The following is a 17,327-nucleotide window of genomic DNA, read 5'->3' as shown; positions in this document are numbered from 1 at the left end:
TTTTATTGCAAATTTTCAAATTTTTCTTCTACTTTGACAGAATATTTTGTGTTGATCGTTTACAAAAAAATTATAAATATATTTTTATCCCACTTTGTAACGTAACATAATGTGGAAGAAGTCTAGGGGTGTGAATACCTTCTGAAGGCACTGTAGTTGCAGGAAAGACCATTGTTAAAAAAGAGGAGAGCTTCATGTGAGTAAGAATGATTTTTCAAACTGTCAATATAGAGGAAATAACACCACTTTATCAACAGAGTATGTTGTTGAGATGATGTGCCATTTACAGTGAATATATCAGGAGGCCTATATAGGCCTACCAATGGAACGTTTTTGCGTGGCTATCGAGCAATAATAGCATATTTAGGGTTAGCAATCTAGCTAATGTGTTTTAAATTCCCACTTCCTCAGTTTTTAAATTATGTAGCATTATAGCCCCTATAGGCCAATATTCACAAAAAACATTCAGGCAAATTAATTTGTAAATAGGATCCAGAGTAATCCAATCTATTTTGACATGTTGCACATAAAAATATCCATCATGCATTCCCTGAACTTGTTAGATTAAATGTATGTTCATGTCTTACTTGGCACTGGAAAAAGTCAGTCAAGAGCCCTCCCGCTCAGCTACCCTGTTTTGGAAGTACAGCCGTTTGATACCTGATTCACTGAATGAGGGAAGGACCTTGTGTGTTTGAGCAGTGCTGGATCAAAAGCCTGCGCACCCAGAGTTGACCACTATTTTATACAGTAGCAGTGATGTAAATTTGACTTTATAAGGCAGTTTTTCACATTGGTATTGTTTTGGTATTGAGTATAATTTTCTGAACACAAGAGTTTGTGATCCAGCTAATGATTATCCCATTGAGGTAGCCTTAACAAATGCAGATGGGCAACCCCATGCTTCAGCCATCTATAACCTAGCCACTATGCTACTACTCCTTCAGTCTAGAGGTGAATGCTCATTGTTACAATAGCACATCTGCCTGATTTAATATGCGTCATATAGGCTATAATCTTTGGGGAAAGAGCCAGCCCTAAAAATTATACTTTTTGCCAACATGGGTTCATTTCTGGCGGAGAATATTAGCAGATGTGTGCTGCATGCATACTTCAAATTGGTATTAAATTGCATTCCAAGTAGTATTAAAAAATTGTTAAATGAAACTTGATAGAACCTGCAGATACCCTGATTACAGTTAGTTGTTGAACCATACCACTACAGTATGTATGAAAGCCTGTTTTAAACATCTCACAAACCAAACATACAAGCAGACACATTTTAAAAGTGCCTACCCTATTCAGGTCACAGGTGGTGTCCTGCCTTTACTTGTCATTTCCTTTTGACTGTTGAGCTACTTCTCTCCTAAAGAGAGCATTGAGTGTATTGCCCAATGAAGTATCCATAACTTACCTCACAAAATGCTGATCATGTGATCTAGTACCAGGAACAGTATGGCAACTGAATACAAAGGCCAGTCTGTGTGGGGTGACGTCTCTTTTCTCTTCTATCTGTACTTGTATGTTCAGGCAAAATACTGAACACAGGTTTAAATTGTTATTGAACAATTGATTAACACCACACTGGGATATTAAACATTACTTGCTGCATTCCCAATTCTGCCTGTAACCTTTAACTACAGGACAGTGATGCTAGCTAAATGACATGAAAGAGTCCTGAGTCATCCTGCTCTTTTATCATCGGTGGATGGGAGAGATAATAGAAGATTGGGATGTCAAATGTGGTAATGTGATGTGCTACGTACCATACCTTTGATGTAACCTTAACTCTATCACTTGTCTGGTCTGCAGGTGATCATCCGCATGTGTAAGATCATCGATAAGACGTGTCTGTCTCCCACGCCCACCCTGGAGCAACACTTGATGTGGGATGACATCGCCATCCTGGCCCGTTACATGCTGATGCTGTCCTTCAACAACTCTCTGGACGTGGCCACTCACCTGCCCTACCTGTTCCACGTGGTCACGCTGTTGGTGGCCACCGGCCCCCTGTCCCTCCGCGCCTCCACACACGGCCTGGTCATCAACATAATCCACTCCCTCTGTACCTGCTCCCAGCTCAACTTCAGTGGTGAGGAGGCCACACACACAACATCCTGGCCCTGGCTGTAGAGAAGAGAGGACAGACAGAGAGACCGAGAGAGAAGTGAAACTATTTAAAAGGCAGAGGGTTGATGAGTGTCATTCAGTGTTTTGAAAGTAGATGGATAGCTAGAGATGTACACTTTTGGGAGATGTACTGTATAGCCTTGCTGAAACTAACTGATAACTATTCCCCTGTGTGTTTCTCTCTTCCAGAGGAGACCAAGCAGGTACTGAGGCTGAGCCTGACAGAGTTCTCCCTGCCTAAGTTCTACCTGCTGTTCGGCATCAGTAAGGTCAAGTCTGCTGCGGTCATCGCCTTCCGCTCCAGCTACCGCGACCGCTCCTTCTCCCCCGGGTCCTACGAGAGAGAGACCTTCGCCCTGTCGTCCCTGGAGACAGTCACCGAGGCCCTGCTGGAGATCATGGAGGTCAGGAGATCACTACACTGACATCGTCACTCATTATTCCATCGTCTCTATGAAACTACTGTCTGTACCCGGGTGATGCTAGAGATCACCACACTGACATCGTCACTCATTATTCCATCGTCTCTATGAAACTACTGTCTGTACCGGGTGATGCTAGATGCTGGGTGAACACTAACCAAATGTAATATTCTACTTGCCCAGTCTAGCAAACAAAAATAGTTTTTGAATGTGCTCAAACTGTTTCCTCTTTTCCACAAGGCCTGTATGAGGGATATCCCTGGCTGTAAGTGGCTGGACCAGTGGACAGAGCTGGCTCAGAGGTATGGTAACAACATTTACACTCTTCTAATGAACAGAACCAACCACACTGTTTGCTCTAAATCAATTTTCTGATGCTTATATTACTATTGGTGCTAATGTCAGAGCAATGTAGAGAGGCTTCAGATCATTTACATTTAAAAAGATATATATATTTATTTTGATATTTAGCATACATGCTTATCCAGAGTGACTTACAGGAGCAATTAGGGTTAAGTGCCTTGCTCAAGGGCACATAGACAGATTTTTCACCTAGTTGGCTCTGGGTTTCGAACCAGCGACCTTTTCGGTTACTGGCCCAACTCTCTTAACCGCTAGGCTACCTTCCGCTGTCAACTTGACTGACTTTCATAAGGCATGCGTATGAAAGTAGTCTGTGTATTCATCCGCTCTCTCTCCTTTTCTCTCCCTCTGTCAGGTTTGCGTTCCAGTACAACCCGTCCCTGCAGCCCAGAGCCCTGGTGGTGTTTGGCTGCATCAGTAAGAGGGTGACCCATGGCCAGATCAAACAGATCATCAGGATCCTCAGCAAGGCCAGCCCCCTGCTCAGCATAGACAGGGTCTGTGTCCCATCACTCTGCCCTGTTCCTCACTACATTCTGTCATACATAGAATTAGGACATGCATCTCATTCTCACTTGAATGACTGTACTGTATCTTGTAAAAGACAATGGTCAGTGCAATTCTTTTTTTTAAAGCAGCGCTGTTGTCAAAATAGAATCTAATCACTTCAAGTAACCGTGCTTCCATCTCGTGCACTTTTTATCTGCCAATTGGTGTTCTAAATCTACAGACATGACCTCTACTCTCGTGGGAACGTTGCAAGTCTTTGAATAGATTCTGCTACAAGTTTTGGAAGTAGTTGTGAATGCTGGAGCAGTGTCTGATCCTGTCTCATTAGGGTCTGTCTGTTGAAAGATGCTGTGTGTAGCATAACCTGTGCTGCGCAGACTGAATTGACCTGCTGTCTGTCAATAGGGTCTGGAGAGCTGTCTAAAGGGACCTGATAACTACAACAGCCAGGTGTTGATAGAAGCCACAGTAATAGCTCTCACCAAGCTGCAGCCTCTCCTCAACAAGGTACACACACGAAGACACAGATGGCCGATCTCAAGGGATAATTTAAGAGATGGATGTATTAAATGTTCTGGTGAGCTAACTTATTTGTGTGTGTGTGTGCGTATGAACCACATTCTAAAAAGTAGAACCCAAAGCTCTTTCTGACATGCAGAGAGGAGGGAAGTTATTTTGGCCCTGTCTGTATGTGGTAAATAGGCTGCTGATAGATGGTGGCAGTAAATTGTCGTGTGAGACTCGCTCTGACTGCAAGTGTGTTTGTTGGCGGCTCGCCTACGCACAGGGCCCTGTGTGTGTGTTGGATGGTAGTAGTGGTGAGGCTAAATAACAGCCTCTGTGTTTCCTCCAGGACTCCCCCATGCACAAGGCTCTGTTCTGGGTGGCCGTGGCTGTGCTCCAGCTGGACGAGGTCAACCTCTACTCTGCCGGCACCGCCCTGCTGGAGCAGAACCTTCACACACTGGACAGCCTCAGGGTCTTCAACGACAAGGTACTAAACACACAGACAACTTTTCAAAGGGATGTTCTTCCACAAACCTTCAGCTCAAACATTCACACTTTTTTTGGCTAGGTCTTCTCAGTTTCACTTTGAGTTAATTATTTACAAAAACATGTCAACCCTATCTTCCCCTATTTTCCCCTGTAGAGTCCAGAGGAGGTGTTTATGGAGATCAGGAAGCCTCTGGAGTGGCACTGTAAACAGATGGACCACTTTGTGGGCCTCAACTTCAATTCCAACTTCAACTTTGCACTAGTGGGTCACCTGTTGAAAGGTAAGTAGGCGGGGGTGTCTAAGCATTGGGTCGGCATGGTTGAGCTCTTTCTCTAACCAATCACGTCTCTGTCCAGGGTACAGACACCCCTCCCCCAACACAGTGGCGCGGACCATCCGGATTCTCCACACACTGCTAGCCCTGGTGGGAAAACACCTCAACTGTGACAAGTTTGAGGTGAACACCCAGAGTGTGGCCTACCTGGCAGGTGAGTTCAGGAGGGATCCTCAATGAAGCCATACTACGAATATTTATGATTGATACATTTTTATTTATAAAAAAATATATATAAAAAAAAACATTTTCTCATTTTCTCCCCAATTTCGTGGTATCCAATTGTTAGTAGTTACTGTCTTGTCTCATCGCTGCAACTCCCGTACGGACTCGGAGAGGCGAAAGTTGAGAGCCATGCGTCCTCCGAAACACAACACAACCCAACCCAACTGCTTCTTGACACAGTGCGCATCCAAACCGGAAGCCAGCCGCACCAATGTGTCGGAGGAAACACCGTGCACCTAGCGACCTGGTCAGCGTGCACTGCACCCGGGCCATCGCTAGTGTGCGACGAGACAAGGATATCCCTGCTGGCCAAACCCTGGACCAATTGTGCACCGCCTGCAACAGCCTGGGCTCGAACGATGCAGTGCCTTAGACCACTGCGCCACCCGGGAGGCTATTGATTGATTTTATTATTAGAGTGTCTTGCATCTTCAGGATGCCCATGTTCATATTGACTTTAAACAAAAGTGATTTTCGTTCCGGCCTCCCGGGCGGCGCAGATTTTCGTTGATTTTCTTAATTTGCATGCCAACGGTTTCTGCGTAGAAAACACACTGATCTCGTACTGAAATGACGCCTGTCTGTGTGTGTAGCTCTCCTCACTGTTTCAGAAGAGGTCCGCAGCCGCTGTAGCCTCAAGCACAGGAAGTCCCTGCTCCTCTCGGAAGTTACCATGGAGAATGTTCCCATGGACACGTACTCTGTGCACCACAGCGACCCCTGCTGCAGGTGAGTCTACAGGGCTGCCTGCTGACAGAACAGCTGACTGAAGATTAGTTTCAGCTCTCTGTATTGTACAATGTCAAAAAGGAATTGTAGGGACAATATGTGTTCAACTTTCATGAATGTTTTGTTTTTCTCTCCTGTGTCAGGACTCTTCGGGAGAGTCAGCCGTGGACATCCCCCAAGGTGTCAGAACGCTACCTAGTGGCTCACTACTCCTCGGTGGGGCAGATCAGCCCCCGCACACGCAAGTCCATGAGCCTGGACATGGGCCAGCCTTCCCAGGCAAACACTAAGAAACTGCTGGGTAAGACACCTGTCAATCATTCTGCACTGCTGGAGATCAACAGAAGCGTTTTATCAAGAGGGAACTGGTCAGAGGGAGTTAGCCTGTATAGACATGATGGCCAAGATATCCATAGAGGATCCACCAGGTCTGTGCTATTTTAGGTATTGTTAGTGTTTAAGTGAATTGACCTGTGTGATAATATGGCCATCATGTATTTTTCTATGCTGGCTCACCAGGCACTAGGAAGAGTTTTGATCACTTGATATCAGACAACAAAGCACCAAAGAGGCCAGATATGGAGTCTGGCATCACTACGCCACCAAAGATGAGGAGGGTGGCGGAGAACGATTATGAAATAGGTGAGTGTCCAGGTCAGTGTCTGTCTCCTGTTCACCTGACACTTACATGTTTGTGGCAGGGATGCTAGAGGTTTGACACTGACTCATGTGTCTCTCTCTCTCCATCCCACAGAATCGACCCAAAGAATCTCCCACCACACCCTGAGGAAGGTGTCTGTGTCGGAGTCCAACGTGCTGCTGGATGAAGAGGTTCTCACAGACCCCAAGATCCAGGCTCTGCTGCTCACGGTCCTGGTGAGACCACTCGCTCAGCTCTCCTCCTCCACCTCTGTCTCTCTCTCTTTTAAACTCCCTCTCTCACAGTTCCTCGTCATTAGTTTGTGCCTATTTCTAACATGCTGGTGTAAAGGATCTCACTGTTCCTTCCTGTCTTGCCTCTATGCTACAGGCTACGTTGGTGAAGAATACAACAGATGATTTTGACCAGAGAATCCTCTACGAGTTTTTAGCTGAAGCTAGTGTTGTCTTCCCTAGGGTCTTTCCAGTTGTGTAAGTGTTTCATTTCAACACAATAAAGCCATGAACAAATACATACAGTACCAGTCTAAAGTTTGGACACCTACTCATTCAAGGTTTTTTCTTTATTTTTACTATTTTCTACATTGTAGAATAATAGTGAAGACATCAAAACTATGAAATAAATTCTCCATGCATCACGGTGGGAGCCACACATGTGGAGATCATCCATTCACCTACTCTGCGTCTCACAAAGACATGGCTGTTGGAACCAAAAATCTCAAATTTGGACTCATAAACCAAAGGACAGATTTCCACTGGTCTAATGTCCATTGCTCGTGTTTCTTTGCTCAAGCAAGTCTCTTCTTATTATTGGTGTCCTTTAGTAGTGGTTTCTTTGCAGCAATTTGACCATGAAGGCCTCCTCCTTTCCTGAGGCGGTCCTCATGAGAGCCAGTTTCATGATGGTTTTGCAACTGTACTCGAAGAAACTTTCAAAGTTCTTGACATTTTCCAGGTTGACTGACCTTCATGTCTTAAAGTAATGATGTACTGTTGTTTCTCTTTGCTTATTTGAGCTTTTCTTGACATAGTATGGACTTGGTCTTTTACCAAATAGGGCTATCTTCTGTATACCTCCCTTGTCACAACACAACTGATTGTCTCAAACACATTAAGAAGGAAAGATATTCCACAAACAAACTTTTAACAAGGCACACCTGTTAATGAAAATGCATGCCAGGTGACTACCTCATGAAGCTGGTTGAGAGAATGCCAAGAGTGCAAAGCTGTCGTCAGGGTGCAGGATGGCTACTTTGAAAAATCGAAAATATATTTGGATTTGTTTAACACCTATTTGGTTACTACAAGATTCCGTATGTGTTATTTAATAGTTGTGATGTCTTTACTATTATTATACAATTTAGAACAATTTAAATTGTTTAAATTTAAATTCAAATACAATTTAGAACAATTTAGAACAAAAAAACTCCATCAATTTAGAAAATAAAGAAAAGGTCTTGAATGAGTAGGTGTGTCCAAACTTTTCACTTGTACTGTATATTCCTGTTAGTGTGTACACAAGCCTTCATATCATGTTGTGGTCTTCTTTCCAGTCACAACCTGCTGGACTCGAAGATCAACACCCTCCTCTCACTGTGCCAGGACCCTAACCTCCTAAACCCCATCCATGGCATCGTGCAGAGTGTGGTTTACCATGAGGAGTCACCCCCCCTGTACCAGCCCTCCTACCTACAAAGTGAGAGTGCACCCACTCCTCCCCCTCTCCACACACCATTACAGTTAGAACTATGGGTTCTGTGGTGAAAATGTCCATTTATTAATTGTCGTTTCTTCACTTTCTCTCTCAGGCTTTGGGTTTAATGGTCTATGGAGATTCGCTGGGCCCTTCTCAAAGGTGAGCAGACAAATCGTTTGCCTCTTTAGAGTATGGAAGGTTTATTGTCTGTTTAACTTCCTTTCCATTCTGCTGTGCACACAGCAAACCCAGATCCCGGACTATGCTGAGCTGATAGTGAAATTCCTGGATGCTTTGATTGACACGTATCTGCCGGGGATCGACGAGGAGACGAGCGAGGAGTGTCTGCGTACGCCCACGTCGCCCTACCCCCCGCCGGGCCAGAGCCAGCTCAGCATCACAGCCAACCTCAATCTCTCCAACTCCATGACCTCACTGGCCACCTCCCAGCACTCCCCAGGTCTGCACACACATACAGTACACACACACACAGATAGCCAAATCTAGCCCTTCTCTCAACAGTTTTTATTCTTTCAAATGAACTAGCTGTGATGCTTTACAGTAGCCTCCATCGCAAACTAAATAGACCTTTGAACTATTTGCGTTTTGTCGTCATCATAATAATATTCTGGCATGTTAGGTCTTTCCATTTGACCAATCAAGAGTCTCAACATGCACTAACGAATACATAGAATTAAAGAGAAATATAAAGTATCCATCCATTTCCCACTGAATTCAACCTCACCTGAAAAGTTCCATCCACTATATTTAAGCAATAAGGCCCAAGGGGGTGTGGTATATGGCCAATAAACAACAGCTAAGGGCTGTTCTACTGCACGACGCAACACGGAGTGCGTTGATACATCCCTTAACCGTGGTATATTGGTCATATACCACAAACCCCTGAGGTGCCTTATTGCTATTATAAACTGGTTACCAACGTAATTCGATCAGTAAAAATAAATGTTTGGTTATACCCGTGGTATACAGTCTGATATACCACGGCTGTCAGCCAATCAGCATTCAGGGCTCGAACCACCCAGTTTATATGTAACGTTACATGGTGGGTTCACCAACTTGGACCATGTGTACAGCTGATTCTCTCTCTAACCCTTTTATTATTTAGTGTTCATCATAGACATCCCATTTCATGTTTTTGTTCACTTTACTTTTGCCTCATTTGATGTGCTGGATGCAGTGTAGTTTGTAGACGATCTCCAACTTTGTCCCGTTTGATGTCCCCCAAGGTGGTGCCCCCCAAAATGATGGATACAATTAAACTATAGAGCTGCAATGGGCAAATAGTGTTTCAGCCTATAATATGTGCATTAGTGGTAACAACTTATTTATGTATTGTAATGTCATACTGTATGTCTTAACCATTTATTCAATTTTATACTTTTGGAAATGTTTCATTATTTGTTTTCTTAATTTAAGGAATGTTTCATTTCTGCTATGCCACTATTTGGATGAAAGAATGAGCCCCCTTTTTTTCATATCACTTTTCTCATGATTTATTTCTGTCACTCCTTTGTTAAGTTGGGTTAAGTGTTGTTTTTGTTAATCATGTTGCTCTTTGTTTGATGTCATTCCTCTTTTTGGGTTGCCCTGGACACTCACTCCTGTTTCTTTCCCACTCTGTGTCTGTGAAGCTTCTCTGCCTTGCTCTAAGTCTGCTGTTTTCGCCCCACACCACGTCCGGCCAGGTATTACAGCCCCTCCTCCCCATGCTGCTCCTCACTCCCAGGCACACGGCACAGCCTCTCAGAGGTGTGTGGGGTAGCAGAGGCCCATCACAAAGCCCAACAGCACTACGAGTATTTGTGATGGAAGTTGATGTACATCATGTTTCAATGCCCATACACCGTATGTCCTGTTTGAACAAAACCAGTGGCGAACCTTGACTATAGAACCTAGGACTTCAGAGGGACAAAAAAATCTTCCAATACGTTGTATCAAAATCAAGAAAAGAACGGAAAACATAGCATCTCTTAATGCGCCCGACACATCTTCTGTAGTCAAACCATTCTAGTTGTAGTGAAGGAGGAGCAATGCTTTTTGATGATATTATGAATGAATCAAGTAGGCCTGGCAGCGCTTTGGGCTCCCGCACACACAGAGACAGAACCAGCATGGACAGTGGACACAACATAACACAAAGCATTAAATAATGTAACCAGCAAAACCAAAAACACACTGTTTACACAACCTAACACCACTATCACCAATAGCGACGACAACCTAGCTAGCTAGCATCAAAGCTGACAAGGTACAAATCTGTCGTTCTGCCCCTGAACAGGCAGTTAACCCACTGTTCCTAGGCCGTCATTGAAAATAAGAATTTGTTCTTAACTGACTTGCCTAGTAAAATAAAGGTAAAAAAATTACAAAAAATAAAAAAAAGTTGACAGGCTCGTGGTGCTGAACGGACAGCGACCGTCATACCTGTGCACTCCATGGCGCTGAAGGAGAGAGTTTTGGTGAAACACAGACATGGATGATACAGGCTATTAGCAGCCCATTCACTCTAGTAGGCCCCATGAAATCAGAACAATACAAAAGCACAACCATTTCATTTAAAAAATGAAATTAACAAACCAGCTATTACTTCCACGTTCATCACACTAACCGGTGATCTAAAGTTTAAATGCAACACTGTTTTACAGTCATTATTTTAAAATAGATGGACAGCAAGCGAGCCGCAACCAAAAACGGTGCCACTCACCAGATGATAATTTGAGTTAATCTTGAAATGGGGAATATTAACGAATTAGCAACAACATTTACCTTCAAATTGAAAACAGCCGCTGTCGCCGTTGTAACACTACCACAACACAAGCTAGCTAACGTTGTAACACTACCACAACACAAGCTAGCTAACATTGTCACACTACCACAACACAAGCTAGCTAACATTGTCACACTACCACAACACAAGCTAGCTAACATTGTCACACTACCACAACACAAGCTAGCTAACATTGAGTTGAGTTGCAGAGGCAGTTGCAGTGCGTTCTGTGCAGTGGTGGAAAAAGTACCCAATAGTTACATTTGAGTGAAGGTAAAGATACTTTAATAGAAAATGACTAAAGTAAAAGTGAGTCACCTAGTAAAATACTACTTGAGTCAGTCTCAAAGTATTTGGATTTAAATATACTTTATTAAAAGTACATGTAATTGCTAAAATATACTTAAGTATCAAAAGTAAAAGTATAAATCATTTAAAATTCATTATATTAAGCGAACCAGATGGCACAATTTTCTATTTTTAATTGTATTTATAAATACCTAGAGGCACACTCCAACACAGACATCATTTACAAATGAAGCATTTGTGTTTAGTGAGTCCGCTAGATCAGAGGCAGTAGGAATGACCAGGGTTTTTCTCTTGATAAGTGTGTGAATTTTATTATTTTCCTCTTCTGTTAATCAATCAAAATGTAATGAGTACTTTTGGGTGTCAGAGAAAATGTATCGATTAAAAAGTACATAATTTTCTTTAGAAATGTAGTGAAGTAAAAGTTGTCAATTATAAATAGTGTATTACAGATGTACCCTAAAAAATGGCTTTAGTACTTTAAAGTATTTTTACTGAAGTACTTTACACCACTGGTTCTGTGTGGTGCATACATTGGATTTTTTGAAGGTATGCATCAAATTCTATGCGTAGATGGCTTGACAGAAATGGTAGCAGAAAAGGTGAATTTTGAACTTTTGTTGCACACATCCAGATAATAATAATAATAATATATGCCATTTAGCAGACGCTTTTATCCAAAGCGACTTACAGTCATGTGTGCATACATTCTACGTATGGGTGGTGAGGCTGCATACCATTTTGTGCAATGCCACTAGAGGTGTTTTGGGCGTTAGTGTGGGATACTACTGCTTGCACCTGAAAATTATTCTCTAATATAGTTGATTGGTAGAGGCCTTTATGTACAGCTTTTTAAGACTTAGCCAATGGCTGGCTGAGCTAGCTAGATTTTTCTACTCCGAGACCACCAAAGAAAATCCTGATTGGATCTTTTTTTCTCCTCACCGTTAACACTTCTCTTTCCAACACAAACTGAAGAGATGAAATCAGAAGATAATTACATTTATTTTAAAGATTTAAATAGAAATAAAAATATATATATTTCAAAGAATGTATATATATTTTTTATAAATCTTTAGGCCTTCCCTGATGGCCCTCATGGTTCACCACTGTTCAAAATACAGAGCAATCCTATTGCAGAAGTTGGGGCACTTAGGTCAGAAATGGTGGATTTGTTTTCAGCCATTGGTTACATTGGTTCACTGCTCCCCCTGGTGTTGGATTTGTAGATTTACAATCCCTGTGTTTTTCACAGTATTGATAGCCATATAAAGGTAGATTACATTTAGTTTTTCAGGTAGATAACTTAAAAGCGTTTAGAATTATAGAATAGATTGTAATGTATTAGTGTGACACATTATACCTGATGGCCTGTGTTTGGCGTGTGTCCTCCGGCAGGAATCGACAAGGAGAATGTGGAACTCTCTCCGACCACGGGTCACTGCAACAGCGGACGCACGCGCCATGGCTCTGCCAGCCAGGTGCAGAAGCAGCGCAGTGCAGGCAGCTTCAAACGGCCCAGCATCAAGAAGATCGTATGAGAGAGGCCCACCACTAGGACCCCTTACTGGGGTCGCCCACGCCAGTCATCATGCTGCACTTTTACTCCAACTCTCCTCTCTCTTTCTATCTCTCGTTCTATCTTTCTCAGCCTTGATTCTCCTCAGTTTCCGTTGTTTTTTTTGTGTTTTTTTTACCCTAAACTGTCCAGTCAGCCATATTTGCTTGACGATCAAGAACTCTGAATATGATGCAGTTTTGTTTATGAAACAGTCAGTGTATGAGATGTCATTGAGAAAGAGTCTGGCGGTTATTATGTTTTGTGTATTTTTGTCACATCGGAAACCTTTTTTTAAAACAGCATAAATTGAAAGAAAGAATTAACATTGACAACACAGCAGTAAAAGTAGGGAACATTGTGTCTGAAGCCATTTTGTTGTCTTGCTTCTTTCTGGTTTTAATTTTTGTTTCATAATGACAAAGTATTACGAGAAGACCATTTCTGTGATTTGCACAATTTTCTGTAATTCAACATGCTTGTACGCTTTTTTTTTGTGTCTTTTCTAAGTGGTGTTAGTAGGACATTTTTCTTCAAGTTGAGAGAGCTTTGCCAATGGGGCTGAACGACATCAAAGGACAAGCTGCAGATGCATCTCAAATAGTGCATCTCATTGGGACACATGGCCATGAAGAGGCATTGTGCCTTGGGACCCAGCGTTGAGGAAAGGGATCCCTCTCACCCACCAGAGAGACGCTACAGAGGGAGAGCACTACCCTGACACACACACACACCATTGTGGAGGAAATTGCTGAATACCCTAAACCCTCCTGTAGTAGCAACATCTGTGAAAAGCATGACCAACAACAGACATTAGTGGTTTACTGTGTTATTGGGGGCTGGACTATCAATTGGCCCTGTTTTGAGCTGTGTCGGGGACAATCTAATGATGGCCAAGCCATGTGTCTTTATTGATTAGTGATTGTCAAAGCTGTGGGGATTTCTGTTAGGCAGTATTTTTATTCCCACATGAAAGTCAGAGGGCCAACTAGGCGGCAGGTTGATGTTTATTGTCATAAGTCTTGTCCTAGAGGCAGAACTGAACGATTTTCCCCTTAGATAGCCCAGCTGTAAAGTCAAAATTGGCTATATTGTACAACAAATCATGGAAACTTAGTGCTAGATTTGATGATTTTGTGGCTGTGCCTCTAGAACTAGATTTGTGATGGGAAAAACGCTAACCTGCCAGGTGGGCCACTCTGGTGTTGGAGGACAGCAGCCCTGCAGGTTTCAGAGCTTTTGCTTTTAATCAGCACCCTATTCACGTTTTATATCACTATGTCAAGGAAAGTAAAGGAGGAAAATCTAGAAAACAGGAATAGATATTGGCCTATGTCGGAAATTTGGATTGGACATTTGAGATTGTCCTTAGCTTTGAGATTTGAAATATATCTATAGTGGTAGTCTTTCTCAGTAATATTTGTTTCATTCTTGCCCCAATTTACTGTAAACGCATACAAACCATAAACTTGGGAGGTTGTTTTGTTCATTGTGTGCCTTTTCTAGGGTTTTCAGATGTTTATAATGAAATGAAAAAATTGCTTCATACAGCATTAAAGGTAGTGTAGATGGTTACTCTGCATAAATGTATATTTATATATACAGTTGAGTATTGTAAACAATACCTTATGAATGACAAGCATACAGGCATTATTAATATGCTGCCTGGTAATTGCCTTGTATGGTTAAATATTTATGTAAAACATTAACATTCGGTACCTCTTGTCAAAACAAGTATTCACACACAAATTCCATGACACTAGGGACCAGATTTGCTGAGTAAGTGCAAATGTTGCACCTGTTTTGTCAAGAGTGAAGTTGAAGTCAGAACAGTGATGGCTTTTATGTTTGTTTTTATCTTTGTTTTAAGGAAATTGGTGCCAATTATGTTCTGGTTCAAAAGCTTTAGTAAATCTGTCCCTGTTTATGATGTAAATAGTACAATAAGGTATTTGTTATATAGTAATTACAATGACATAGTTGTGATTTGTTTTAGTGAGCTTTGAATTTTATCATTGCAAAAGTCTGATTTAATTTGAAAATTTTGAGATTTGAAATATGGATTAATTAAACTATGGTTGTAATTAATCACCTCAAGACACACACCTGCTGAATAGTGTTCTCCATGTTTAAAATCAGCATAAGGAAATAATGCCAAAAAATAACTTTGCGCGGGATTGAGACTATGGTTAGGGTGTCTGTTCGCAGATAGAACTGTGTGTATTGGGAGTACAGCTGTACAGGGTGTTATTGGCCCTTTTGCCATTGTCTTCCCCTCATTAGTCCGTAGTGTGGCATGTGTAAAGGTTTAGGCAGACATAGGGGTCAGTTCCATGATGCAGTGCGGCAGGTCCTGGGATGCTGCACCAAAGACTGGCAAATCCGTTCGGTAGTTTTGTCATTGTTGACTTTCTCTCAGCCTTTGCAGTTGGTCCAGTAGGCCTTGCACAGATAGACGTGTGGCAAACAGAGACGTTCCTTTCTCTAACAACATGGTGCAGTTTGTTAGGCAGCAGAGGAGTTCTCTGGTCACACTATTCAATTTCCTCGTGGAGTCTTGGTTCCTAATTTCTGCTGTTTGAGGTTGTGTACCAAGAAACCAACCAGTGCCATACACGGAGTCTCGCTGAAGTCATGGTTGTTTTGGAAGCTTGTGCCAAATCCTTCAGAATTTTTCTTAAGTGTGCTTGTTAACATTGATGTTAATCCTGGGGTCAAACACAATTCCATTAGACATTTTTGACTTGCTTTTGCGAAGGCCAGCGTGTGCATTAAATGAATTATGTAAACTGAGTAGGAGTCGGTGTATAGAGATGGGGGAAGGGAGGATATGAAAACTGACACAGTTTTAGTTTTTCACCTACATCCAGACATTTTAACAATCAACAACCATGCTCAACCCTACATTTATTTTCTTATTCTATTAATCTGGTTTAGTTTGGACATGATGACCACAAGAAAATGAACAATGTGCACACTTAGTTTTTTCCAAAATCAAAGTGTGTTGGTGCTGTTGAGAGGTAATGAACCTTGTGTAATGAAGTTGATTCCAAATGCCTAGATTTTGTTTACAAATGTTAATATACTTGAATCAGGAGGCTATGTCAAGAAGAAGCAGTTCCTCATCATGAAAAGGGAAAAAAAATATGTTTTTAGAAGTCAAATGGAACAAGTTTACCAAACACAACATTTCAAAAGATGAAAGGAAACCAAAGTTTAGGAACTGCAATATAGTACACACACAAACTCGGAAACTACTGTGTTTGATAAACAGTCCTCCGAGAGAAGTCTAATGTACTAATCCACAACTTAGCTTTCATATGGGGGTGAGAGATGATTCAAGTAGTGAAAGAGAGATGGAACAAGCTATGAATCAATGCAAACCATGTTTTCTTTTTGTATGTGCTTTTTGTACAGTTAACGATAATTATAACCACAGCATTCTTCATAATATGCTATGATGTGTGTATTGTAAAAAACGTATTTTGTTCTGGCCTCATTAGACTTTAGGAACTACAGATCTCTGTTTCTAGCTCATATGCTTTGAAGGATAAACCCAACCAACTGATTTTATTTGTATTTATTTTACAGTGTAAACCAGACAGAGCACACTTTGTATATTCAATGGATCTCTCTTTCTCAGTGTCTCTTCATAAAGGGTAGGCCAGAGGGAATGTGTTTGCCTTGCTTTTACGGCATGGAAATGTGCCACTTTAAAGAACTGAAAAGAATTGTCCTAATTTGAGTGAATTGAACATTTGTCTGTTCATGTGAAATTGAAAATGGTCACTTAAAGGCTCTAAAATGTACTAGCAGTAGCTCAGGGGAGACAGTATTATAGATAGCAGTTAACCACTTTGTTCAATGCAAGGATAAAACAATGTCAAAACAGCTTTTCTCCTCAAACATTGCTTTAATATACAGTAATGGCCAATTGGTCTTCCTTTTAAGATGGTAAAGTATAGAAATGATAGCTGAAAAGTTTTTGATGCAGAGCACCCTACCACCTGTTATCACACCATTTAACAGACAAAAGTATTGGGAGCAGAAACTGTCATCCTAAAGGTCGACTGAACTCTCTGTAAATGTATTGTAGGTTTTCATAATTCTCAACTGAAGTCAATTGTGTCTTGCACTGGTGTGATATCTCCTAATTTGGCACACATCTCAAGGTTATGCAAAATATTTTTAACCATTGGCCACTGTTTTACTGTTTCTTTCCCTCGTGTTTTATGCAGTAAGCTCCACCTCTGTAAATAATTTTGTGTAAAAATTGATAAAGGTATATTTACTACACTGTAAATACATGTGATGATATATTGTATTATTTAGCTTTTTGTAAAGCAGTTAGTTGCTGTACATGTAAAACATACACATTGAATGATTCTAGTGTTAGTAATGATAACCTCTCTCCATCATGTCACTGCATTGTGTCATTAAATATATTGAGGAAAATAAAGGATTAAATCGAGGATATAGATGACTGTGTACTCTAAAACCTCCACTGTATGATCGGTTGCTGTCCTCATCTGACATTTACAGATGTTGCCCTAATAAATCATTTCTGTCCAAACTTTGGCTGCTGGTGTCAAACTTGTAGATCATA

General features: G+C 41.6%; 1 protein-coding gene across 5 annotated transcripts in view; it reads left to right on the top strand.

Annotated features, from left to right (window-relative positions):
- Positions 1 to 17,299, top strand: part of nf1b (neurofibromin 1b) — a 77,116-nt gene extending 59,817 nt beyond the window's left edge. For 2 of the 5 annotated variants that reach the window (XM_035780675.2, XM_035780674.2), the window contains 18 exons: positions 1,813 to 2,092; positions 2,320 to 2,534; positions 2,793 to 2,854; positions 3,271 to 3,412; positions 3,831 to 3,932; positions 4,279 to 4,419; positions 4,576 to 4,702; positions 4,779 to 4,910; positions 5,575 to 5,710; positions 5,854 to 6,011; positions 6,230 to 6,352; positions 6,465 to 6,586; positions 6,741 to 6,841; positions 7,924 to 8,066; positions 8,179 to 8,225; positions 8,310 to 8,526; positions 9,719 to 9,836; positions 12,562 to 17,299. In XM_035780675.2, the coding sequence (XP_035636568.1) occupies positions 1,813 to 2,092; positions 2,320 to 2,534; positions 2,793 to 2,854; positions 3,271 to 3,412; positions 3,831 to 3,932; positions 4,279 to 4,419; positions 4,576 to 4,702; positions 4,779 to 4,910; positions 5,575 to 5,710; positions 5,854 to 6,011; positions 6,230 to 6,352; positions 6,465 to 6,586; positions 6,741 to 6,841; positions 7,924 to 8,066; positions 8,179 to 8,225; positions 8,310 to 8,526; positions 9,719 to 9,836; positions 12,562 to 12,721 (2,526 nt within the window). In that variant the 3' untranslated portion in view covers positions 12,722 to 17,299. The remainder of the gene's footprint in view (positions 1 to 1,812; positions 2,093 to 2,319; positions 2,535 to 2,792; positions 2,855 to 3,270; positions 3,413 to 3,830; positions 3,933 to 4,278; positions 4,420 to 4,575; positions 4,703 to 4,778; positions 4,911 to 5,574; positions 5,711 to 5,853; positions 6,012 to 6,229; positions 6,353 to 6,464; positions 6,587 to 6,740; positions 6,842 to 7,923; positions 8,067 to 8,178; positions 8,226 to 8,309; positions 8,527 to 9,718; positions 9,837 to 12,561) is intronic. The other 3 variants (XM_035780678.2, XM_035780677.2, XM_035780676.2) reach the window with 2 other exon arrangements.
- Positions 17,300 to 17,327: the final 28 nt, after the last annotated feature.

This window comes from Oncorhynchus keta, chromosome 11, assembly GCF_023373465.1.
Source record: "Oncorhynchus keta strain PuntledgeMale-10-30-2019 chromosome 11, Oket_V2, whole genome shotgun sequence".
Taxonomy (NCBI): domain Eukaryota; kingdom Metazoa; phylum Chordata; class Actinopteri; order Salmoniformes; family Salmonidae; genus Oncorhynchus; species Oncorhynchus keta.
The sequence above is the reverse complement of the archived record's forward strand: the minus strand, read 5'-3'. Positions and strand labels throughout refer to the sequence as shown.